A 25769-nucleotide genomic window follows, 5' to 3' on the forward strand; every position below is an offset into this window, starting at 1 on the left:
TTTTTTTTTGGTTTTTTTCTAGACAGGGTTTCTCTGTATAGCCCTGGCTGACCTGGAACTCACTCTATAGACCAGGCTGGCCTTGAACTCAGAAATCCACTTGCTTCTGCCTCCCAAGCACTGGGATTAAAGGCGTGCACCACCACCGCCTGGCACAAATATTTCCTTCTATAATGAGATTTGGGGCCAACTGTGATTTACCTCTTGAATTATAAAAGAGAATCTTGACAAATGAGATGGCATTAGTGATAAGGCGCCTGTTGGCAAGCATGACCATCTAAGTTTGAGTTCGATTTCCTAAGACTCATGGTGGAAGGAGAGAACCAACTCCTACAAGTTGTCATCTGACCTCCACATTTGCAGTATGGGATGCACACATGTTCCCCTCCCACAAGATAAATAATGTAATTTATAGAAGAATGTAGACATAATGTTTTGTCGTACACCATGTAAAGTTTACCCTTGTGTTATTCAAATGCTGATTTCTCTGCCTTCATATTTTGTTTCAGTCTGAACATAGCTGTGTTATGTTTATTCTTAGAAGCACCTGTCTCAAGTTTGTATAAACATTGCTCCTCATTCATTCTCTGCCTTGCCAATAAAAGACACCAAGCCAATACAAAACTTTAGAGAGAGAATAGGTGGGAATTCTGGTTCTAGGAGGGGTGTAGAAAGAGAGAGAAAAAAGGGAAGGAGCCACAAGGAAAGTGGAGGAAAAACATCAGGAGAAAGAGTGGAATCAAGTAAGGATGGAATTTTTTTAGTAAGATAGGAAAATATAATCTGGGAGGAAGCCTGACTAGCTTGGAGGTTGAGAATGGTGTAATGGTTCTTCAGTGTTTGGTTCAAGGTAATTTTAATAAATCTCAGCCTCTCTGTGTGGTTATTGGGAAGTTGGCTGGTTAAGAAATACAGCCACCAGAGTAAGTCACTGCTTATGCTTACATTTATCTTCAAGAGAATTCCTTTTACAAAAGAGAATCTGAAGATCAGAAGGGATTGAATTATTTATATAGCTTAATAGAATCTTGGAGGTGCTTGTTTTTAGTATGTTCTGTACCTCTGTTTCTTTAGATTCTAGGAAGTGCAGCTGAGAAATACCACAGTTTCTGCTCTTTAGAAAATGTACACCACAGATATACATACCAACGTAGGCATGTCTGTTTTTAGGTGCCGGAGTGTGTTAGATGGATGACTTAAGACATTTGAGGTTTGGGAAAACATGTGTCAGTTTTTTTGTTTTGTTTTTGTTTGTTTGTTTGTTTGTTTGTTTTTTGGTTTTTCAAGACAGGGTTTCTCTGTATAGCCCTGGCTGTCTTGGAGCTCACTCTGTAGACCAGGCTGGCCTCGAACTCAGAAATCCACCTGCCTCTGCCTCCCAAGTGCTGGGATTAAAGGGGTGTGCCACCACGCCCGGCCTAACGTGTCAGTTTTAGTTTAAGTATTTAGATAATGTTTAACCAAGGATGTGAAAATCCAACTTGTAGTTCTAGTTCTTGATAAGTTCAAGGCTAGACTCAGCTATACAGTAAGTTTGAGGCTAGACTGAGTTACAAAACCCCTTCCCTGACCCCATCCCTAGTAAAAGAGTGTGAGAACAGAATGGGCCTAAAATATTGACTAGTTTGATTTGACTATGATGTAGGAAGACAGGGAGGGAGATGGGGAGCACCCTGGAAGAAGGAGAACAGAATGATCTAAGATGCAGAGGTGGCAATATGTCCTCACTTCTGGGAAGACAGAGTTAACCTACTTCAAGGAAGGGCTTATCTCATAGAAGGCAGACTAGGAGTAAAAAGTTGATTTTAGGCCCTGACACAGGAGCAACAGAAAAAGTTGTTGAGTAGAGGTGAAACATAAAGAAAATAATGTGGGGAAGATTGTTGCCAAAGCTATCCATTTTCAAAATGGAGCATCAAAGTACAGTCTTATATTTGTAATGACTTGCCACACAGCCTACGGGTGCCTTATTAGTAATGAGAGCCCTTCCCCAAGCTTATCTGAACAGTTAGATGCATAGAACAACCTACAAGAGCTGGGCAGGAATGTGAGAGGGATGGTGAGATGGCTGTTGTCAGGTGTAACTCTGAGTCTCTTCTTTCAGATGAAGAACTTGTCATCAAAGCCGAGGACCTTGCTAGAGCTTCCTTGTGTCCTGAAGTTCCAATAGCTTTCTCTGCTCCACCACCAGCAGCAGCCAAGGATGCATTTTCAGATATAGCTTTCAAAAGCCAGCAGTGTACACCCATGGCACCTTTTGGACGAACGGCCACTGACCTGCCTGAAGCTTCAGAGGGGCAAGTGACTTTTACTCAGCTAGGAAGCTACCCACTCCCACCTCCAGTTGGAGAGCAGGTGTTCTCATGCCACCACTGTGGCAAGAGTCTCAGTCAAGACATGTTAATGACACATCAGTGTAGCCATGCTGCTGAACACCCCTTAACCTGTGCCCAGTGTCCTAAGCACTTCACCCCACAAGCAGATATTGGTAGCACCTCCCAGGATCATGCCAATGAGACACCACCCACCTGCCCTCACTGCTCCCGGACATTCACTCACCCCTCACGACTCACATATCACCTTCGGGTCCACAACAGCACTGAGCGCCCTTTCCTCTGTCCTGATTGTCCCAAGCGCTTTGCTGACCAGGCTCGACTCACCAGCCATCGGCGAGCTCATGCTACTGAGAGGCCCTTCCGTTGCCCGCAATGTGGTCGTAGCTTCAGCCTTAAGATCAGTCTCCTGCTTCATCAGAGGGGACATGCACAGGAGCGCCCCTTCTCCTGCCCTCAGTGTGGCATTGACTTCAATGGCCACTCTGCGTTGATTCGTCACCAGATGATCCACACAGGCGAGCGTCCCTACCCATGTACAGACTGTAGCAAGAGCTTCATGCGTAAGGAACACTTGCTAAACCACCGGAGGCTGCACACAGGTGAGCGGCCTTTCCAGTGTCCACACTGTGGCAAGAGCTTCATCCGCAAGCATCACCTCATGAAGCACCAGCGCATTCACACAGGCGAGCGGCCATACCCCTGTGCAGTGTGCGGAAGGAGCTTCCGCTATAAGCAGACGCTCAAGGACCACCTACGGACCGGTCACAATGGAGGCTGTGCGGGTGATAGGGACCCTTCCATACAGCCACCAGACCCACCTGGTCCACTCTTAACTGCCCTGGAAACCTCTGGCCTAGGTGTTAGCACTGAAGGTCTAGAATCTAGTCAGTGGTATGGGGAAGGGAGTGGAGGGGTGGTTTTGTAGATCTGAGGTCTGTTGGTTATTTATGTTCACAGCAGAGCAGAAAGTCCAGGAGAAAGCCCACAAGTTCTGAAACCTATAGTAGTTAAATCTATTACATAAAGGAATTTGAGATCTATACTCAACTAGACATGCTTGTGCTTTGGAAATCCACATCAGTACAAGAATACCATATTTTGAAAACTAGAAGAGAATCCAGCTCCCCTGTCTTATCAGATACCACAAAAGCAGAGTTACAAAGCAAGATACGGCTTCTGATCATCCTGTCAGAGTAGCAGAGTGAGAGCAGACTGCCTCTAGGTAGAGACAAGTGCATGGGAAGAGCCCCAAACCTTGAAGGCATCAGGAGGCATGAGAGCTCAGAGCCTTTCCCTAATTGCTCAGTGGATTGCTGGAAGAAGGTGCTTTAGCCACTTGTTATGTTGCCGTGTGTCTGAAGCCAGCTAAGTTCTGTTCATACCAGTGTAGTCAACTTTCCCTGAAACATGATGGCTGAGGCGGCATTCCTAAGCCTAAATTCTGTCTGCTAATACATTTTGTTTAATGTTGGTGAACAAGAACTCTGACTTTGATAGCTTATTTAAGGGGACTGTTCTTAGCTTTTACTAGCTTAATTTGAAATATTCAGACTCTTGTAGCAGCTGTTAAGAGAGTAGAGAACTTCACCACAGTCCTGGTTAGGAAATCAGGAAGAGAGTTTTCTCTCCAGATTAGGAGCTAAGTATCCCAGAGATCTCAGGCACAACAGTGATCCCATGGCCTAAAATATTGTATCAACTCACCCCTTATCTTTTCCAAGCCAGTGATCTTGTTTTTCCATTTCTGGCATTTGATTCTCTTTTTCTCTCTTTTGAGACTGGGTCTCACTGTGTATCCTGGCCTGGAACTTTGCTTTGTAGACCAGGCTGGTCTTGAACTTACAGAAATCTGCCTGCCTCTGCCTCATGTTCTGGGTGCACCACAATTCCCAACCTGATTTTCTTTATAGTCCTCAGCAGCAGAGATCACAGCACTTTGTCAAGGCATCTAGCACTTCAGAAAGTACCCCTGAGCTCAGGGCTTTTGTTCCATTGGTAGTGTAATGTTCTTAAGGAAAGGATTTCTACCTTGTCTGTCCTTCGTCACTGGCAGTGAACAGACAAGAGACCTCTTTCAGCCACTAAGAACCAAGTATCTCATCTATCTTACCTGTTGTGCTATTTTTTTCAGACAGGGTTTCACTATGGGGTCCTGGCTGGCCTGGAACTCAGAGATCTGCCTGTCTTTGCATCTAGAGTGCTAGGATTAAAAGCATGCTGTCATGCTCAACCACCTGTTGTATTTTGAAGGGTTATGGCTACCTTATGTTCTTTTCTTGGGCTTGCTTAGTTATCTGAGGGCATCTGAACCTAGTTCTATCCCTAAGTGTCTATGCAGCCAGGTGTGTGTCTTCTCTTTTCAACTCTCACATTTTTATCACCAAAATGAGGTTGTTGAAAGAAAAGGTAAGCTTCTAGAAATCTTAAAAAGAAAGAAAAATCTTATGATACAGTTCTCTGCCAAAATCCTGTCCTTCCTTTGGTTTCTGACCAGTCAAATCCACATGAGACAGGAAAACCAAAGCAGAAATTTATGTAGAAACTTGGTGGAAATTAGCTTGCCTTGTTGTTCTGCTCTTAGTGGGTCCAGAAGTAGACAGAGAATGTAGAAGTCTACATTCGGGACAGAAAGCTTTTGTTACCACACCCTCTTTTACCTCATAGTCTTCTGTGATGTCTAGGATGAGATCTGGAAGTGCTTAGATGTGACACTTTCTGGATAGGGAGGGGATGCTTCCCCTTATTACTAGCCCAGCCTTCAGTCTGCATAGCTAATGTAACCACAGTATGAAATGGTGTTTGCCTAATGTGCTCCTGGCAAAGTTCTGTCTGAAGGTGTTGGTCTTCAGGATAGTCACACATAGAAAACTCTGTTTTGTGACGTTAATAACACCAAGGATCCTGGGAGACATAAGAAGTCAATATGAGACCTGGTCTGCTGTCATAACTCTCAGCCTGTAGGCAAGGAAAGTCCCATGGATGGTACCAGATAATGGTAGAACCATACTATATTGGGATAAAGAGCCAAATCCCCCAAATCAGGTTTCCAAGTTCATTAATGACCCTTGGGACTTGAATGTGAGATCTGCATCTGAAAAAGAGTCAAAGCGTCTTCCCCAGGGTAAGGGAAGCATTTGCAAGAGCTGAGGAAGAGATGCCTACTGAACCTGTGATGTCGAGCTAGATAACCTCCAACACTCATCTGAACCCAACAGATTTACCAAATATACACAGTTAATAATTGGAGGCCTGTGGGCCAGAGTGCTGCAGATGCATCCTAATGTCTGATCTGTAAGGAACCATAGCTAGCAGGGATCGAAACTGGCCAAAAGTGAATTATAGTTCAAATAACAACTGAACAAGAGCCATAAAACCAGCTGGTTGATGGTGCTCCACACCTTTAATGCCAGCACTCACAGGATGCAGAAGCAGGAAGATCTCTGAGTTCAAGCCCAGCCTGGTGTGTAGAGGGAGTTCCAGAACAGCCAGGGCTACACAGAGAAACCTGCCTTGAAAAGCAAAACAAAAGCCATAAAACCAAATAAAAGGTAATGTGCAAGGCCATCCCAAAAACAAACAACATAAACGTGGGATCCTAATTTCTAGTCTGGCTGAAAGCGGGGACTTCAGCTACTGTATATTCACTTTTTTCCATTAGCCAATCTCCTGTCAAGTAGAACCCATTTGTTGTCAAAGATTCAGAAGTGGCTCATTGGAAACTCTACCATCTAACAAAAGTTCTCAGCAAATAGAATCTCTTTGCCACCTGGTGCCTTGAGAGAAACTATACATTTAATCCTATAATTAAAGAGGCACCAGGGCCTGTCCTGTAGAGAAGAAGAAACCCCAGAAGAGTCCTGTTCATCTGTCTGCCCCCTATATGGTGACACAAAGGCTTCCTCAGAGTGTATTCAGGACTTGGCACCAACCAGATTTACTGCTTGCTAGATTTATTTTTTTAATTGTGGACATTGGATGAACTTCAGGTTCAGCCACAGATATGAAAATAAATGTAAGTTGGTTAATTGTTTAGAAAGTGAAATATGATTGATCCCTTTCTGCTGGGTATTTGATAATGGACACATCTTAGTGATGAACTCTAGAGAGAGCCATGCTCTACATTACTTCCCTCATTAGTAAACTCTAAAGTTTCTGGTAGGGACTCCCCTAGGCTTCTCTTGAGGTGATACCTATCTCAGCCAGGCCCTGTGGCTTATGAAACAATAGCAATTCTATCTCAGTCCCAAAAAAGTCTCACTGAAAAAAAAAAGTACCTATGTTCCTTTATCTATTTCAATGGGATGGGAGACCCAAGTTTATATCATAATTCTTAAGAGAAACAGAGCATTCCTTCCCTCTTATGCTTTAGCTTCTTAGACAACAAAGCAGCCTCTGTAGTTGCCTGAGTAGCAAGACAACTCATTTTCTGATGAGCATCTACCGTTGTTAATGTACATATATGTGTCTGAATTGATAGTTTTGGCTCTCCACCCTGGTTCTCTGTAGCAAAGAGGCCGTCTCTTATCATATGGGATATATACAACAGGCTGTTCTTTTTTCAAGTTTCCGGCTTCTATAAACAATATATTTAGGAGTTCAAAATTAGGGACTGGAATGATATCTCAGACAAGTGCTTACGATACAAGCATGAGCACCTGAGTCTAATCCATAGGACTTGTGAAAAAGACAGGACTGATGCCATAGGCTTGAATTCCAGCACTGGGAAGGTTCTCGCTGGCCTGTCAGCCTTGCCCAATTGGTAAGCCACAGATCAGTGAGAGACCCTGTCTCAAAGATCAAAGGCAGTAGCTCCTGTGCAATGACTCCCAAAGTCCTCTGTCTCCACATGAAAGTGAACACACACACAGAGGTCAGATTGATTGTGGGGTGGGGTTAAGGAGGGTGCAGGAACTTAATGCTCATCTTGTATTAGTACAGTATTAGTGACTAAGAACAGGGCTTCTGATGTCAGACCTAGATTCAAGTCTCAAGTATTATAATATTATTTTACCTTCTGAAAGGTAAATTTTGTTTATAAGGCATCTCAGAGGTATTAGAGCTTAAAAATCTACAGCATGTTTTAAAGAACCAATGTGAAAGGTAACTACACAACCAGGCTGAACTGGGAGTGGTGAGTGTTAAGAACCAAGGTTTGGCCAAGTGTGATGGCTCACACTTGTTATTCTGGCACTTGAGAAGCTGGGACAGGAGGAGCGCTGAGAATTCAAGGCCAGGAGAGCCTACATAGGAAAATCTTGTTTTTAAAAGTGGGAGGGGGGGGGCTGGTGAGGTGGCTCAGCGGGTAAGAGCACTGACTGCTTTACCGAAGGTCCTGAGTTCAAATCCCAGCAACCACATGGTGGCTCACAACCATCCATAATGAGATCTGATGCCCTCTTCTGGTGCGTCTGAGGAAAGCTTACAGTGTACTTACATATAACTATAAATAAATAAATCTAAAAGTGGGAGGAGATGAGGAGGAGCCAAAGAGATGGCTCAGTTCTAAGAGCACTAGCACTTGCTACTTTGGTCAGAGAACCTGTCTGAGGAAAGCTTACAGTGTACTTACATATAACAATAAGTAAATAAATCTAAAAGTGGGAGGAGATGAGGAGGAGCCAAAGAGATGGCTCAGTTCTAAGAGCACTTGCTACTTTGGTCAGAGAATCTGTATTCAGTTCCCAGCACCCACATGGTTAAGGGATTGGATGCTCTCCTCTAGCCTCTGAAGCCACTAGACATGCATTTGGTACACATGTAGGCAAAACACCCATACACATAAAAACAAAATCTTTATTCAAACAAACGTTTCACAGAACAGATGACTGCTAGCTGACCCAGCCTTTTGCTAGCATCTTTTGCATATATTTAGTATGATCTCTTACTGATTTCTTTCTATACTTTCCAGCCCCCATAAATTTCTGATACCATAACTCCATATGACTCTGATTCTTTCTGGATTTTTCTATCTTCTCCTACTTCTCTCTTAAGATTTTTAGATTTTATGTGTCAGTATTTTGCCTGCATGTATGTATGTGCACCATATACATGCCTGGTGCCTGCAGAGGTCTGAGGGCATTTTAGATCCTGTAGAATTGGAATTATGGATGGTTGTGAACCACCACGTAGGTGCTGGAAATTGAACCTGGATCCTCTTTTAAGAACAGCAAGTGCTCTAAGCCACTCAATTTTTAAAAATTTGGTTATTTTTGTTTGTTTGTTTTTTCAAGACAAGGTCTATTAAGTAGCTCTAATGGTCCTGAAACTCATTCTGTATACCAGGCTGTCCTTGAACACACAGAAATCTGAATACCTCTGCTTCCCAAGAGCTGGAATTAAATCTGTATACCACAATACCCAGTTTAAAACAAAGAAATTTTTTTAATCTCTCTTTCATATTACATTCTGAACTCAGTTCCCCCTCCCTTCTACCCTGCCAGCAGCCTTCCTGCTCCCCCTGCTCCATTCACTCTTCCATTTCTCTTCAGAAAAGGGCAGGCCTCCCATGGATGACATGGCATATCAAGTTACAGTACAACTAAACACCACCTCTTGTATTTTAAGACTGGAAGAAGAACCCAGTAGGAGGAAAAGGGTCCCAAAAGCAGTCAAAAGAGGCAGAAGACAGCCCCTGCTCCAATTGTTAGGAGTCCCACAAGAAGACCAGGGAACACAACTATAGCATCTATGCAGAGGGCCTAGGTCAGACCCATTCAGGCTCCCTGACTATCAGTTCAATCTCTGTGGGCCCAGGTTAGTTAGTTCTGTGGGTAAAACAGAATTTTTTAAAATATTCTTTTAAATATTTCTAAGTTTTTCTTAATTTAGATTCTATAATGAGAAATCTAGCCCAGCTCCTCTTCCCATTACTCATCTTAGTTCAGTCAGCTGCAGTCAGCAGTAAAATCCCTCTGGCCTCTGCACCAGGGCCTGTGGACTTGCTGTTCAAGAATGGGAACAATACAGTATTTTAGTGCTGCCAGAAAGGACAGATTCTGTTTAACGTCTATCAAGGTTTCTTCTACTTTGCAAGCACTATCATAAGGCCAAAGCTTAGTATCCTTGTTCAAAGAACCTGGAAGATGCTGCTTATCTTGTAAAAGAAGCCACTTATCACTTCAAGTCAAGGGATGGAGAGTTGATATTCTTTTCTGACCCTGCTCCCATTTTGTTTGTTCATTTGTTGAGAGTCTCACTTGTGTAACCAAGGTTGCCTCCAACTCACAGTTTCGTCTCTGCTTCCTTAGTGATGGAATTACAGATGTGCTCCCCCATCTATGACACCTCCCCCTTTTTATTTTTGCTTTTTTGAGACAGGGTTTCATGGATCCAGAGCTGACAGCAAACATGGTGTATAGCCTAGATTACTTTGAGCTTCTGATCCTCCTGCCTCCCTTTGGTTTTATGGAGTAGTAGCGATCAAACCTAGAACTTTGTACATGTTAGGCAAATACTCTACCAACTTAGCTACAACCCAAGTCTCTTTATCTTTTTAAAAGAATTGACCACAATCATAGACATATGATGGCTTTGGTCACCTTGATCAGTTAAATGTCCCTACATATAATGTCTAAGACTACCAAGGAAGGCAGATAATACATCCTCATCAGAACAGCCTCAAAGCAGTGCATTCCTAGCATCTCAAGTTAGTCAAGTTACATTCCTAATAAAGGGCTTGATAAAACCTCAATGAACTATGTGGGTGTGTGCTTATTAGCAAAGCAGTATTTATAGTAAAATCTTGAAATTGTCCTAAAAAATGGGGCTGGAGACATCTTTTTAGTAGTTGAAAGCACTTATTGCTCTTGTGGAGGACCAGAGTTTTGCCTAGCATCCATGTTGGGAGCTCACAACTGCCTATAACAATAGCGCCAGAGTTGCAATTTCTGCAAGCAAAGTTTCTTGGTTGGTTGGTTGGTTGGTTGGCTGATTTTGTTTTGTTGTTGTTTTGTTTTGTTTTGTTTTGTTTTTCAAAACAACTTTTCTCTTGAGTAGCCCTGTCCTGAAACTCACTGTGTAGTCTAGGCTGGATCCTCTTGCCTCTGGTGCTGCCAGCACCACCACCCAGCAAGAAAACTTTTAAAAGACAGTCTCATTAGCTGAGCATGGTCTTGAACTTAACATATAGCTAAGGATGACCTTGAACTCCTGATCTTCCTGTCTCCACCTCCCAAGTGCTGGAATTATAGGCCTTTACTTCCACACTATATACCTCATATAATATTCATAAATATATGGAGAAATATAAATATAAATATATGGAGAATAACAGGTCAGAAAGGTGGCAGGTACATTCCTGGAGACCTGATTTTGTTTAACTAAACCAAACAATTCAAAATTAAGTATGTTCAGGAGCTAATATATGCCAATTAGTTCTTGGCTACTAGTTTATAACTTAAAAATTAAAAATAGCACAAGAATTGCAATACCTACTACCCAACTTCAGTGAATAAACAGGATAAACAGTTACCAAGGATAATTAAATCATCTTTATGTTATTAGCCTATAGGATATATATATATTGGTTTTTAGAGACAGGGGTTCTCTGTGTAACTCTGGCTGTTCTGGAACTCACTCTGTAAACCAGACTGGCCTCAAACTCAGAAATCTGCCTGCCTCTGCCTCCCAAGTGCTGGGATTAAAGGCATGTGCCACCACTGCCCGGCTAGGATTATGGTTTTGTGGGGTAAGGACAAGATGTACAAATGACTATTGCACTAGGTTGTTTTTGACCAAACAAGAGAGTAGCCTGGGGGCCTTAGAAAGCCAGGGCCCATTCTAGAGTGGTTTCATTTCTCTGTGACAGAGAATGGATTTTTTTTCAAGTTCTTTCAAGTGATTGCTGAGTGCCCATGAGAATTAGAAGATCACAGAACAAGAAAGTTAGTTATTGAATTGGAAATAGCCTAAGTTAGCCTGCTTTCCTGGAGCAGAGGATTAGAGAATAATAAAGGGTCTTTGACTCCATAGTGAGAAGCCATAATTTGATTCCAGCCATGCACATTCCAGCAGAAGGAAAGTGGCCCTTGTTTCTTAGTCCCACTGGCCACATTGGCAGTCCATAGCCTTTTTTGGGTTGTTTGTTTATTTGGTTTTGCTGTTGTTTTTTGACACTGCCGCAAGGTTAGCCTTGAGCTCTTGATCTTCCTGCCTCGGCTTCCAGAGTGCTGAGATTATAGCTGTTTAATATCCCATGTGGAGAGCCTGCTTGTTAAGCTAGGCATAGGCCAGTATCAAGGTAGACATGTTATCCTCTTTACTTAGCTGAGAGTAAACCTAGACATTTATTTTATCAAATAAATCTTCACCGGTCTCTGTCTGCAGAGTGCTGGGATCACAGGCATGCAGCCCCATGTTGGCAGAGTGCTGGGATCACAGGCATGCAGCCCCATGTTGGCAGAGTGCTGGGATCACAGGCATGCAGCCCCATGTTGGCAATGGGGTAAGAGTAACTGCCTTTCCTGAGTGCCTACTATATGCCAGACATTAATTTATACTTTTTCAATACTAAAGTAGACTAGCGTACCCCCTATATATATATAATATAGGAGGTTTAGAGAGCTTTGGGGAATGTTGGATAAATGTCCTGAAATGTATGAGCCCCCTCTCTTGTCCTCTCCTGCATCCATCATTTCAAATACACTGTCCAGAGTACTAGCTGTAGAAATTTTAGGAGAGAAGATGGAAAACAATCAATGCCCACCTGACAGATCAAGGGCCAGGCCTGAATCTATCTCTTGTAAAAAGTGTACATTAGCTATGATACTTTAACCAGCTGTCCATTTTGCTCCTCAGGGAGCTCATAGTTAATCAGTGATTAACTGAACACTCCCAGTGCAGGCTGTCTTGCAGTTTGGGCTATCTCAGCCTTCTCAGTCCCTTGGTCATTGGAGCACCTGCTATAGGGTCCATAGCCAATACAGCACCAGCAGCTCCCCCATAATGTCCTTGCTTTTCTTCCAGAAGTGTACCTTAGCCATCCCACACCCTTCTGCTTGTATAGGTTTCTGTGCCCTGTACTGGTAGACTTGGTGGTTATAAAATAATGCTAATATGATGAAAATGTGTATTTGAACCTGCTTAAATTAAGTTTTTTGTTCATATAATACTGTGAACTGGACCACCAGCCAAAGCAGAGGCTCTGCTGCACAGTAAAGGTGTGAATGGCTGTGTGAAAGTCCACCTGCAGAGGAAACTGGATTAGACACACTGTATCTGTGTCTTGCTGTATAAAAAGGAACATTGATATTACTCACCATATACTTAAGGGACATAGTATTCATTTTATCCTGAGGAGATAGCTTAAACACTTGGGACTAACTTAGTCTTCTGTTTCCCATCTCTAGAAAAGAGGAAATAGAGTTAATATTCCATGGGTCAGAAAATGTCTTCTCAGATGTGGATTGCAGGTAGAAAAGCATTTGCCTGAGCTTTCCCGGCTGGACTTCCTGGGTTCCTCTACTAAAAGTGGACATGATGTGTACAATGAGATACGTGCACTGGCATGCATGCACAACCCGTACCCAGGGTTGGAAGCAGGGAAAGAAATCACTGACTTCATTAGCCTCTGAGCTTCAAGTCTATGAAATACTCATTTATATCTCCTGGAAGCACACTTAACAAAGCACCTGATAACTGTCCTTCTGAAGATAGCCCCTCTGGCACCCCACCCTTCCTCATACTGTTCTCAATGTTAAGTGTAGTAGATCTCATGGCTTCCACCAGGTCTGAATTTCCACAAGGTGATGAGCCTTGGAGAGCTCTGTCTCAAGATAAGGACTGGTCATTTGGGAAGACAAAATGGACAATATGCTACAGATAACTACAGGGATTTATCTTTGGTGGGTAATTACCTTTTTTTTTTTTTTTTCTTAAGACTGGCCTAGAACTAACTATGGAGACCAGGCTGGCCCTAAACTACACCTACCTCTACCTCTCAAGTGCTAGGAATAAAAAGTGTGCAACACCACATCTGGCAAACGGTTAGTAGTTCCTAATTTTTCAACATTAAAATAAGACTGACAAACATAACACTTCCCACCCCCGTTTATACAGAACATAGGAGGTTCAAAGACAGTAAATATTAAAAAAAAAAAAAAAATCACAGCCGGTGGCAATGTTGCAATTTAAACCCAAGAGTATACAACCATGAAAAAACACCTTCTGCCTAAGCAAAATCTGACACATAGTAGGTGTTCAGTAAATATTTCGGTAAAATTTTTACAAGGGTGAGGCACCATTTTCTCCTGGGATGTCCAATGCTTTCATAGAAGTAACAGAAGGCAAGCCCACAGTCCAGGCAGCAGCATAGCTTGGGATGTGAAGATCGACCACCGCAAGCAGACCTAGAGGCCGGCGGTCGCAATCACATTTCTTTGGGGGAGGCGGTGGCCCCCAGCCTGGAGTGGCCCCGGCCAGCCCTGCAGGCGGGCTGGAGCTCCGAGGCCATTGGCTGGCGCGCCGGCTGCGAAGGGCGGGGAGCGCCACGGAAGGGGACTGTTTGCTCCTACGGGCTGTAGATGGAGCTGTCCGGCCCCGGCAAGGGGGAAGGCGCCTGGAAAACGTTCTTCTTCTCCCTGGCCGGCCCGAGCGGGGAACAGCACTCCCAGGATGCAGTTTGTGTCAACACGGCCGCAGCCTCAGCAGCTGGGCATCCAGGGTTTGGGGCTGGACAGCGGGAGCTGGAGCTGGGCCCAGGCTCTGCCCCCGGAGGAAGTCTGCCACCAGGAGCCGGCGCTACGCGCGGAAATGGCCGAGGGAATGCCGCCCATGCAGGTGGGTGCAGCGCCCGCGGGCGCCATGGCCGCGCCGCTGCCGTGGGGGCGGGGCGGGGCCGGGCCGGGCCTCGGGGAGCCTCGCGGTTGCCGGGGCCCCGGGCGAACCGCCGAGCGGGCCTGCTGCAGGCCCCGAGCGCCAGGCCCTGCCGCGCTGCCACGGTGCAGCTGCCAGGGCTGCTGCTGCCGGGAGCCAGGGCCCGCCCGCAGGACGCGGAAGCCAGGGCTGCGCTGCCAGGGACCTCGCGCGGCGGTGGCCGCTTCACCGAGCGGGGACTCGGGTTCCTCTTGGCGTCCGACCCGCCTGGGTTTGCGGCAGGCCTATTCCCGGCCCACCGAGGGAACAGTTTAACCATGTTTACACTGTAGCCAGTTTAATAAAAGGGTTTGAAGCTGTTTTATGGACGTCTTTCTCCGACTATAAAGAGCAGCCCACTTTTCCTCTGTAGAACGGATGAGCCAGGGAAGGCGCTGGGAGGGGACTTTGTCATCTCAGGTTGGCAAACTTGCCTGCATATTGGGATCGCCAGAGCAGCCTAAGACAACTGACTACGCCCAAACCGCATCCCCGAGCGTTGTCTTGGGGTCCTGGGGGTGAGAGAGCAGGCTCCAGTTGTTTCTTTGGGCTCCGTACATGATCTCAGGGTGCCTAGGACTTAGCTGGCACGGCCTTGGGTATAAGACACAAGGAAAAGGGTTAGTGTGGCTTAGCGTCGCTGTCTCAGAAGGGAGACTGAGTTGCCCGGGGACTGGACTCTGAAGAAGGCACCCCTGTGTTCCCACCTGATTCTCAATCAGTACTTAAGACTTGGCAAGTCAGTACTGAAGACGCTTGGTTGTTTTTTTTTTTTTTTGAGCAAAATGACCAACTGTAGGTCTTCAAACCTGCTGACATGCAACCAGCCTCAGACTTCCTGAACTTCCATTGTCAGTCTTATCCCCTTTTCTGGACAAGGCCCCAATGAAGCCTCCATTAAGCCCGATGGATGGCACTGACAGCCATCCAGACACCAGGACCCAGCAGGCGCTGGCATTCCTAGGGCCCTGTTGTTCCCACTCCCATGTCAGAGAGGAATTCTTAGACGCTGTGGGGGTAGTCTTGGCTGTCACAGCTTCTCGGAGTTTGAGAAAATTGTTCGTATGATTGTCAAAGGCCAGTCCAGCTCACTTCAAAGCAATAGGATTCCACCTTTCCTACCTGGAGGGCCCCTTCAGCAGAAGCAGAGAGAACCAAAAGAGAGAAAGGGCCGTGTCTTCTGGTCTGTGTTGTCATCCAGCACACCCTGACCACCCTCTACTTTTCTTTCTCTGTCAAGGAGCTCAGCACCCAGCCTATTGCTAATGGAAGAGAAAGAGGGAGGCTCTGGGCCATGGGGAGCCCCCTCATCAGGAAGCAGAGAAGGGAGCCATGTTTTTTTTTCCCCCTGTGGCCCTCACAGGGGTGAAGAATGTCCCTCTTCCTGTCTAATAAGTGCTATTGTCTAGTAAACCTATTTTAGTTCGCACAGTTATGAAAAAGCAGCTGTGTGTGGAATTTAACAGTGCCTAGTGTACCGTCCAGCCTAGGTGCTCTGTCTGGTAGGCCTAGTAGAAACAGCAGTGATTGCATGTTTGCAAAGTGTTTGTGTTACCTGTGGCACTTAGAGCCCTGCCAGTTGGCAGGCAGGGCGGTGCTAAAGAATGGCCAGCTGCTTCTTTGTTCCTCAATTTCATCATCTTTAAAGCAGAGATAATCATTCTTGCCCCAACCTGCGAAAGAGATTGCTCAGAAGATTAACTTCAGTCAACTTACACGGAAATTCCTACCTTGAAACAAAGAATGAGAGCCAAATGGGAAGTTTGCCATTCAGTGTGGTCTATGAAGAAAGCAGCTGTTCTATTCAGGGAAAGGGTCCACGCTGCGTTAGGCAGGGGGGCATGACCTAGGCTTAATAGAGGCTGAGGCAGGTGAGCTAGTAAACCAGTCTGGGTCTCATAAGAAGGAAATGGAAGAGTGGTTAGTTGGGTGGGTGTGTGACTGCTCCAGCTATCCCTGAGGTCATTAATACACCTAGCCAAAGTCAGAGGCTTGGTAGAAGAAAGATACTGCATAGTGCCTGACTCGTTATCCCATTTTTAGGTCACCTCTTATCCTGAGATGTCATTTCTTCCCTTGCACACAGGCTCAAGAATGGGACATGGATGCCAGGAGACCAATGCCTTTTCAGTTCCCGCCCTTTCCAGACAGGGCCCCTGTCTTTCCTGACCGCATGATGCGTGAGCCCCAGTTGCCCACAGCAGAGATCTCGCTCTGGACTGTGGTGGCTGCCATTCAGGCTGTAGAGAGGAAGGTGGATGCCCAGGCTAGCCAGCTGCTGAACTTAGAGGGGCGCACAGGCACAGCGGAGAAGAAGCTGGCGGACTGCGAGAAGACAGCCGTGGAGTTCGGTAACCACATGGAGAGCAAGTGGGCCGTGCTGGGGACCCTGCTGCAGGAGTACGGGCTGCTGCAGCGGCGCCTGGAGAACCTGGAGAACCTGCTTCGCAACCGGAACTTCTGGGTCCTGCGGCTGCCCCCCGGCAGCAAGGGGGAGGCCCCCAAGGTATGTGGTGAGACGGGGGCAGAGCTAGATGAGGACTGTCACAGGTGAACAAACCCTTGATTTCACCTTGTCTGGCACTGCAGACTTCACTAGTTCCATGTTGTCTCAGTGGCTTTGTAAAGCTGCCTTAGGCCCTTAATTTGGTCCTGCCTGTTGAGTCCCAGCAGAGCTGGCCCCACAAAGACCCTGTCTTGGTGTCTTTGATCTTACTGCCCTCCAGCTTCCCTGAGTTGTCTGTCTGCACAACTGTGGTTCTTAATGCTTGTTTGTTTGTTTTTTCACTTGACAATGCATGTGAACCGTATCTGGAGAAAAGCTCCAGACCAAGCGGCCTAGAACCATTTTCAAAGTTGTGATCACAGATTTTAGTCGGGCCCTTCTAGGATTTAAACTTTTTGTTTTGTTTTGTTTTGTTTTTTTAGATTTATTTTATTTATTTATTATATGTAATCAGATCTCATTACGGGTGGTTGTGAGCCACCATGTGGTTGCTGGGATTTGAACTCATGACCTTCCGAAGAGCAGTCAGTGCTCTTCCCCACTGAGCCATCTCACCAGCCCGGATTTAAACTTTTGACCTATTCCTGTTTCCACCCTTTTCCTGGTTCACCAAGGCTGCATTTTCAAGTTGATGGCCCTGAGTCTATTTCTCTGAGAGAGTGGAGGCCTTGGGAGCTGGGAATTGTGGCTCACACCTGGAGTCTAAGCCGGGAAGGAGCTGAGGCAGCAGAGTTCAAGGCCAGCCCAGGTTCTGTTTCAATAAAGCAGAATCTAGGCTAGAGAAAGGCCCACTAGTTAGGAGCACGTCTCTCTTCTGGAGGACCTGGGTTCAATTCCCAGCATCCAGAACTGACTCCTGCAAGTTGTCCTCTTCTATGCACATGTGCGCAAATAAAGGTAGCAAACAAAAAAGATGCTTCCATAAATAGAAGTATAGAAGTTTGTTCCTTGGCCTGCCGTCTTGGGTGCACACAGATTCTGCCTCCATGATTGTGTCCACCTTGCCCTTCTTCCTCCTCAGCTGTCTCCTCCACCCTACATCATGCTCACCATCAGTGAACACCGTACTGGACCTCATTCTCATTCTCACCCTCATAACAGGAAAAAAAAATGCCTTGAAATAGAATATTGTAATTACCCCTGAGTGCCCATCATGAGCTTCCATAATCAAATGCTTGCCTGATCCTGTTTTTTCTACTCATTTCCCAATTCTTGTTTTAATTTTGAATCCTAGGCATCAGTAATTTTATTCACATTGGCTGTGGTGGTACATGCAATTTATCTCAGCTATTGTGGGGTAGAGGCAGGCAAATCTCTGAGCTTGAGGTCAGTCTGGTCTTCATAGTGAGTTCTGGTCAGCCACAGCTACCAAGTGAGACCTCATCATCCCCATCATCCCCATCCTCACCCTCACAGCCCCTTACCAATAAGTATTTCAGTGTATCATCATCATCATCATCATCATCATCATCATCATCATCATCATCATCATCATCATCATCATCATCATCATCATCTTTCTCATATTTCAGTTTTCGCCGGGCAGTGGTGGCGCACGCCTTTAATTCCAGCACTTGGGAGGCAGAGGCAGGCAGATTTCTGAGTTCAATGTCAGCCTGGTCTACAGAGTGAGTTCCAGGACCCTGCCTAGCTATACAGAGAAACTCTGTCTCGAAAAGCCAAAAAAAAAAAAAATTCAGTTTTCACTAAAAAAAAAAGTTAGGTCTTGTATGACAAGTACCACAATATACTGTTCTGTCTCCCATACTATGATGTTCAGATTTGCGTCACCACTGCCCAGTGATGTTCAGACTTTTTTTTTTTTTTTTTTTTTTTTTTTTTTTTTTGATTTTCGAGACAGGGTTTCTCTGTGTAGCCCTGGCTGTCCTGGAACTCACTCTGTAGACCAGGCTGGCCTCGAACTCAGAAATCCACCTGCCTCTGCCTCCCAAGTGCTGGGATTAAAGGCGTGCGCCACCACTGCCCGGCTTGATGTTCAGACTTTTAATTGATTACTTTTCTCCATTTTTTTGTTTGTTTGTTTGTTTGAATCAATATTTTAAAAGTCATTCATGGTTAAATGGCAGTTTTCAGGGCTTGGGCCTCTCCTTGTACTGTAGGTTCTAGGGTTAAACTTAAGTCATCAGGTTTCTGAGTTTTTTTTTACCTGCTAAGCCAACTTAGCAACTTTTTGAAATCTGCATGCTCTTCCTTCATTTCTTACTCTTCCGTGTACTTTATGTGGTGGAGGAACTGGGCTGTCTAGATCCTCTGTTCCCATTGAACAGGTTCATCTGTTCTTAGTAGTCCAGTAAATAGGTAACTGGATAACTCTCTCTGGAGCCAGCTCCATCAGACTTTTTCTCCCCACCTTTCTCTCCTGTTAAGGTCCTCAATTTGTCCACAGTGTACAACCATTAGTCTGCCTTCATCCTTTTAATTCCATCACCAGTAGCAGGTGGTCACTCCTTCCTTAGAACACCTTTCGTGTGACTTCTGGATGCCTCTCTCTCGATTCTTTCCCTCTCTCACGAGCCGCTGGTCCTCAGTCTGCTTTGCTGGCTTTGCTTCCTCTTTTTATTCTCCATGTCTTTGCAGAGTGGTCCTGGCTCAGCTCAGCATCTGTGCTCATCTGCATCCCTCTGCTCCTGACTCCATCCAGACCCATGGCTGTAGCTGCAGTCTGAGCTCCCAAATGCACCCTCTCCTATGTCCCACTCAGTTTCCTTCTTGGATGTCAGATTCACAATTCTTCCTGCTAATTCAGCATCCTGAATTTAACTTGACCAGCCTGAACACTGGCTTGTGGCTTGTCTTTTGCCACTTGGTGGGCTCTTCTTTCTTTCACCCCATTTCTTCTACTCTTTCAACCCCCCAACTAGATAAGAGAGGAAAAAAAGGATAGAGAAGAAAGGAAAGAGATCCCTGAATAAAGTCAAGGGATAGAAAGGGGGTGATGATGTTATTGGAGACTATTTCCTGCTGATTAGCAGCATCAAGTTCCTTGGGGCAAGTTTGATCTTTGCCATCAAGATATCTAATTTCTTCTTGGGCATGACTGTTTAACAAACTGCAAACAACAACAACACTTAATCCACAACCAACAACCTACCACTTCTCGGGGCCCTAGCATCCATATACCCTATAAAAAGTCTCCAGAATTATAGATACAATCATAGAAACTCTCTGCAGCTGGCAAAACCATGCCTCTGCTAGAGCATGAGGCAAATTACAGTCAGCTGCCCCATCTCCCCACACCCAGGATTAAAATGAGAACATATTCTTTTTTTTATTATTATTATTTTTCGAGACAGGGTTTCTCTTTATAGCCCTGGCTGTCCTGGAACTCACTATGTAGACCAGGCTGGCCTGGAACTCAGAAATCTGCCTGTCTCTGCCTCCCAAGCGCTGGGATTAAAGGCGTGCGCCACCACCGCCCGGCTGAACATATTCTTATATAAATATTTTTTTTGTGTTTTTTTTTTTTAATTCCAAAATTGTCACTATACTGGGTCATTTAGTATTTGAAGCTTGCTCTGCTGATGTCAGCTCCATCCCTTCAGTCATTCAGACCCGAGTCCTGGGATCCTACCCAGCCACTGCCTCTCATATCCACCTCTGCTGCACCTCCATAGTCTAATCAGCTCCATCACTCACTTCCAGCCACTCTCATCATCTTACCTGATTATTGTTTCAGTCTCTTAACTGGTCTCCTGTTCTTCATCCCTGGGTAGGCCCCACACTACAGTATATTCCTAAAATAATAGCCACAACGACCCAATCCAAACACCACATTTATGGCCTCGGGATGTGGCTCAGTTGGTAGAGTGCTCACCTTACATGTACAAACTGATCCCTAGCACCTCATAAAATCTGGCATGGTAGCACATGCCTTTAATCACAGCACTTGGAAGGCGAGGTGGAGAATCTGAATTTGAAGGTTATCCTGGGCTACGTTGCAAATTCAAGGCGACCCCAGAGATATAGTGTCATATTATACCATCTAAATCTCCCAAATGGCTTCTCATCTTTTTCTTCTTATTTACATGCAATCTTTTGTTAAACTTTTAAAATTAGATTTTATTTAGAGGGAGGAGGGATATGAGCCACAGCACGTCTGTGGAGGTCAGAAGACAGCCTGTGGGAATTGATTCTCACCTTCTACCTTGTGGGTCCCAGGGATGGAACTCAGGCTGTCAGTGTTGGTGAACCATCCCACCAGCCCCTGGCTTCCATCTCATTCCAAATAAACGTCCAAGTTTGCCACATTCTCCACCTCATCCCCATCATGCTCCCTTCTGCCTGGTACCTGCCAGCTGCTGGACTCCTGCTGTTCTCCAGCATTACCAGGTGCTCTGTCACAGGGACACTCTTCTAGGAAGCTCCTTCTCTGCTTACCTGCCTGCTTCTCTAGTCAATCCCCCATTTCCATGGGGGGTTTGCTTAGCTGTTACTTAATCAGTGTGCCCTTCCATGGTCACCTTATACTAAGGAGTAAAGCCCCAAGCTTTGTGTGGTAGCTCACTCCTGTAATACCAACACTTGCAAAGCAGGAAGACTTTGTGTTTGCCGTCAGCATGGGTTAGCCAGTCTGGGCTACACAGCAATGCCCTATCCAAATGAGTAAGTACCAAGTTCCTCCTGAATCTTGACTATTTACTTTTTGGGGTTTTTTGATTGGCTTTTCCTAACCAAAATGTAAATTGGTTCATGGCTGTGCCTTGTGTTTATAACTGCAATGGGCTTAGAGTTCGTATGTGAAACACACTTACTTAGTCTCTGACTGAAGAGCTCTGAACTCCTAGGAAGTGTGTCTTTGGTCCACTGGAACACCCAGTCTATTGACAGTACCAGAAGAGCCACCAGACATCTGTGTATCTAGGCTGTAAGACATTGAGTTATAATAGCCACAAAGTGGATCCTGCCTCAACTGTGATGTGTGTATGTTGCTGTAGCAGCACGATCGGCATTTCCCTTGATTCTCCTGCTTCCCTTTGCCCTTATGTGTACTGTGTGCCTTACCTCGGTGTAGTATCCTTACCTAGCTCTGCTCTTGTTCTCAATGTTGACTAAAGTGGTAGGAGTCTCCAGTTGCCATGTGCCATCGCGTGATAATGGAATTGTTATAGGACATGGGATCAGGAGACTTGGAATTGTTTGTTTTTTAAAGACTTTATTTATTATTATTTTTTATGTGTATTTGCCTTCTTAAAGAAATCTAAGTAGTTTTGCAAATTTCTAGCTGGTCCCTTTGAGCTTCAGTGCTGTAATTTATAACATGCAGATGACATTGTAATTGCTTTGTGAGGTTTTGAGAAGTCATTGATTTTGCTTATGGGAAAATATTATGTAGTCATTGTTAGTTACTTGTTGCTGGATAGTAAATGACCCCAAAATGGTAGCCTGGTAAATATATCATCTGATAATTTCTGTGAGTGAGGAATCAGAAACAGCTTGGGTGGTTCTGTTTAGCCAATCCTCTGAGGTTCCGATATGGCTTTTGATTGGTGATGCTGTCATTTGAACATTGACTACAGCTCCCTTACCTGATTATTGGACCTCCCCAAGACTGCTTGAACCTACTTATAACATGGAAGCTACCTCTATGTTTCCTAGATTGAGGGGTTCAAAGAGAGAGAATGGGGTGGGCCGTGTATATTCTGAGCCATACAATATCATTTCACTTGCTAGATGTAAGTTACGAAATCCTGCCTGCATTCAAGAGGTTGAGAATTAGGCTCTTACTTGAAGGGGCTGTAAAGCATTTACAGGCTAGGGAGATAGCTCAGTCTGTAATATATTTGCTATGCAAGCCTAAGAACCTGAGTTCGGCCGGGCAGTGGTGGCCCATGCCTTTAATCCCAGCACTTGGGAGGCAGAGGCAGGTGGATTTCTGAGTTTGAGGCCAGCCTGGTCTACAGAAGAGTGAGTTCTGGGACAGCCAGGGCTACACAGAGAAGCCCTGTCTCGGGGGGGGAAACAAGAACCTGAGTTTGATTCCCAGAACCTATGAAAAATAGCCAGCTGTGTTGCTTTGTGCTTGCAATCACATGCTGGAGATGTAGAAACAAAAGGATCTCCTTGGGCTCCATGGCTAGCATGGCCAGTCTAGCCTAATTAAGGAGCTCCAAGCCATTGAGTCTGTCTCAAAGAAGGTGTGTACACAAGTCCACACATACCCATACACATATGTGAACCTGAACACACAAACATGAACATATATATGCACAAAAGAAACTCATGGGTGTGTTCTTTAACCACAACTCTAAGTGCCAAGATAATGTTCTTGAATGAGGTTTACCACAGTTAATGGCTCATTGTATGTTCTTGGGTGTTCAAGATGCATTCTCTTTTTCTATTAGGTCTAGGAGGGATATTCTCTCTGATCCTTTAGACCTATTTTGTCTACTAATGGATTCCTAACTAATTCATGGGTAATCTTTCCTGTCTGCAGCTAGTTTGTAGGCTCCTGTCTATCTCAGACCATGCCTTAGGTTTCTGTATTCTGTCACCATGACACTTTAAAAAAGTGATTCTATTTCCAATTGTATAGAAATTACTCTGAGATAGGTGGTGGTGGTGGTGCATGCCTTTAATCCCAGCACTTGGGAGACAGAGGCAAGTGACTGAGTTTGAGGCCATCCTGGTCTACAGAGTGAGTTCCAGGACAGCCAAAGCTGCACAGAGAAACCTTGTCTCAAAAAACCAAGAAGAAGAAAAAGAAGAAGAGGAAGAGGAGAAGGAGAAAGAGGAGGAAAAATAATTGACTTTCTAAAGAAATGATAGAATAAGATGAAGAAGCCACCATACTGCAGAAGATGGTGAACACACCTTGGATATACTTAGTTTTAGCCACTTATAGCTGATTGAAAGGAATGGCTAAGAAGGCTGTGGAACTTTGAAGGGAACAAAGAATGTTTAAGTCATCCCTAAAGAGGTAACAGCTGCAATAAAAACAATGAAATTGCCAACCTTAATGTGAAGAAACAGCAAAGGGGAAGGGTAGTAGCCAGTTCAGCAATCCCATTTGAGCCAACTGTATAACAGGCAATATAGTCACAGGAACCAAACAAGAAAGTCTAGAAAGGTGGGCTTGGGAGATGGCTCAGTGGGTAAGAGCACTGACTGCTCTTCCGAAGGTCCTGAGTTCAAATCCCAGCAACCACATGGTGGCTCACCACCGTTTGTAACAAGATCTGACTCCCTCTTCTGGAGTATCCAAAGACAGCTACAATGTACTTACATATGATAGATAGATAGATAGATAGATAGATAGATAGATAGATAGATAGACAGACAGACAGATCATAAAAGATGGTCTGCCTATCAGGGAGATTTTAGCAGCAAGTCATCAATGACTTTCCAGGATAATGGTTTGGCTTGAGTTCTGTAGACCAGGCTGGCCTCAAACTCAGAGGTCCGCCTGCCCCTGCCTCTCAAGTACTGAGATTAAAGGTGTGCACCATGAACAGCCAGTTAGATGTTAGATTTTAGGGAGCTAAAATGTATATAGATTTTGAAAAAGGAAAAAGAGACTTTTCTTTGGATGTCCCAAGTGAACTGAGATAGAATTGAGTGAAGGGTTTTGTTTTAAATTTTTTATTTCTGTGTGTGTATATGTGTGTATAAGCCAGTATGTCATAGCACAAGTAGAGAGGCAAGAATCAGTCCTCATCAGATGACCTCAATGTACCTTAGCTGTTGTATTATCTAACTTCCTTATTTCTTCTGTAATGACTATAAAAGTCTGATGCTTACTTTGAGAAATTACACTCAGATTCAGCAAAAGAAAGAAAGAAAGAAAGAAAGAAAGAAAGAAAGAAAGAAAGAAAGAAAGGAAGGAAGGAAGGAAGGAAGAAAGAGAGAATCAGTCCTCTTCTTCCACCCTATGGATGTGGCTTCTGGGTCTTGAACTCAAGTTGTCATGCTTGGTGACAAGTGCTCTTACCCATTGAGCAATCTTTCCAGTCTGAGTGAATAGAGGTCTTCCTTCCATTGGAATGACCCTCAGGAGAAACAGCCAGTGAGATGGAGAAACTGAAGATGTGGAAGAGTCAGCCTTGTCTGGATTAGGTTGCAGATGGGAGGTGGAGGAGAACAGAATGAACATGGCAGGTTTGGCTTAGCAAGAAGAGAAGGGCAAAGAAGGAACTCTGTTACACCCACCTGAGGTCAGAGAGGAGCAGGAGGAGATGGAGGGAGGCCAGACAGGGCTTGGGCAGTGAAGTTTGCAGTAAGCTTCCTGGGGAGCATGGCAGGTCAACAAAAGTCTTCCAAAGCAGCCATGGGACAGCCGGTATGAATTTGTGGCAGAGGTTGATTAGAGAATTTTGTAGTTTCATCTACCAACAGGGAAATAAAATGAAGGGATTTCATTTTATTTGAAATGGGATTGCAAGTTTTCTCAGATTGAGGATTTGTCCAAGCCTGGTAGGAATTCTAGTTCTAATTCTAATGAAGGACTGGGAGCTGTCAGTCAGTAGACACTGAACACAGCTTGCATATCACACCTATGTAGGGTCCCCTTGCCGTTTTATGCACCTGGCTTGTGGACTGACAGTCCTGGTTCTTTATCATTCACACAAACGTACCACACAGGCCAGCTTTGGCCCTGAATATACCATGTAGAATGGGGACACTGGATTTCAGAGTAAGAGTGAACCACTGATTCAATAGGGATGTGAGAGGGCTAGGAAGGAAGCCTGTGTGGTCAGAGAGGGAAGTTCGGGGATTAATTAATGGAAGTGAAACAGCTTGGCCCAACATCAGGTGGAGCTGGAGAAATGAGTCTGGATGAGGCTTCTGGTCAGAACAAAACAGCAGCTCTATACTGCAGCTCAGAATATCTTGATTAGCAGTGACTGAGGGTAGCCACAACTACAGCAGGACTTCCTCATAAAGATAGGGCAGGCCCCTGGAGCTGAGGCACATCTCCACATGTTCAATGTGGATTGAACATATTTTAATGACAAAATGTAACTTTTGGAGCTGGAGAAATGGCTTAGTGGTTAAGAGCATTGACTGCCATTTTTTTCTTCTTTTTTCTTTTTTCTTTTTTTTTTTTTTTTTTTTTTTTT

The 25769-nt window shown here is 44.8% G+C and overlaps 3 protein-coding genes across 11 annotated transcripts in view; 2 read left to right on the forward strand and 1 right to left on the reverse strand.

Annotated features, from left to right (window-relative positions):
* Znf786 (zinc finger protein 786) overlaps positions 1-3611 on the reverse strand; it is a 46065-nt gene extending 42454 nt beyond the window's left edge. The window contains exons 1-3 of the mRNA XM_031384010.1: positions 3591-3611; positions 2934-3087; positions 2581-2861 (exon numbers count right to left, since the gene is read on the reverse strand). Coding sequence (XP_031239870.1) covers positions 2581-2861; positions 2934-3087; positions 3591-3611 — 456 coding nt within the window. The remainder of the gene's footprint in view (positions 1-2580; positions 2862-2933; positions 3088-3590) is intronic.
* Positions 1-6373, forward strand: part of Znf398 (zinc finger protein 398) — a 28288-nt gene extending 21915 nt beyond the window's left edge. For both annotated transcript variants that reach the window (XM_031381742.1, XM_031381743.1), the window contains one exon: positions 2105-6373. In XM_031381742.1, the coding sequence (XP_031237602.1) occupies positions 2105-3261 (1157 nt within the window). In that variant the 3' untranslated portion in view covers positions 3262-6373. The remainder of the gene's footprint in view (positions 1-2104) is intronic.
* Positions 6374-13774: 7401 nt separating this feature from the next.
* The window catches only part of Znf282 (zinc finger protein 282), a 36322-nt gene continuing 24327 nt past the window's right edge, over positions 13775-25769 (forward strand). For 6 of the 8 annotated variants that reach the window (XR_004121971.1, XR_004121970.1, XR_004121972.1 and 3 more), the window contains exons 1-2: positions 13829-14111; positions 16273-16692. Coding sequence is in view for 4 of the 8 variants with exons in the window: in XM_031381737.1 (XP_031237597.1) it covers positions 13947-14111; positions 16273-16692 (585 nt within the window). In the remaining 4 variants the exon portion in view is untranslated. Of the gene's footprint in view, positions 14112-16272; positions 16693-25769 lie in introns of all 8 variants that reach the window. The other 2 variants (XM_031381740.1, XM_031381741.1) reach the window with 2 other exon arrangements.

This window comes from Mastomys coucha, unplaced genomic scaffold, assembly GCF_008632895.1.
Source record: "Mastomys coucha isolate ucsf_1 unplaced genomic scaffold, UCSF_Mcou_1 pScaffold20, whole genome shotgun sequence".
NCBI lineage: Eukaryota > Metazoa > Chordata > Mammalia > Rodentia > Muridae > Mastomys > Mastomys coucha.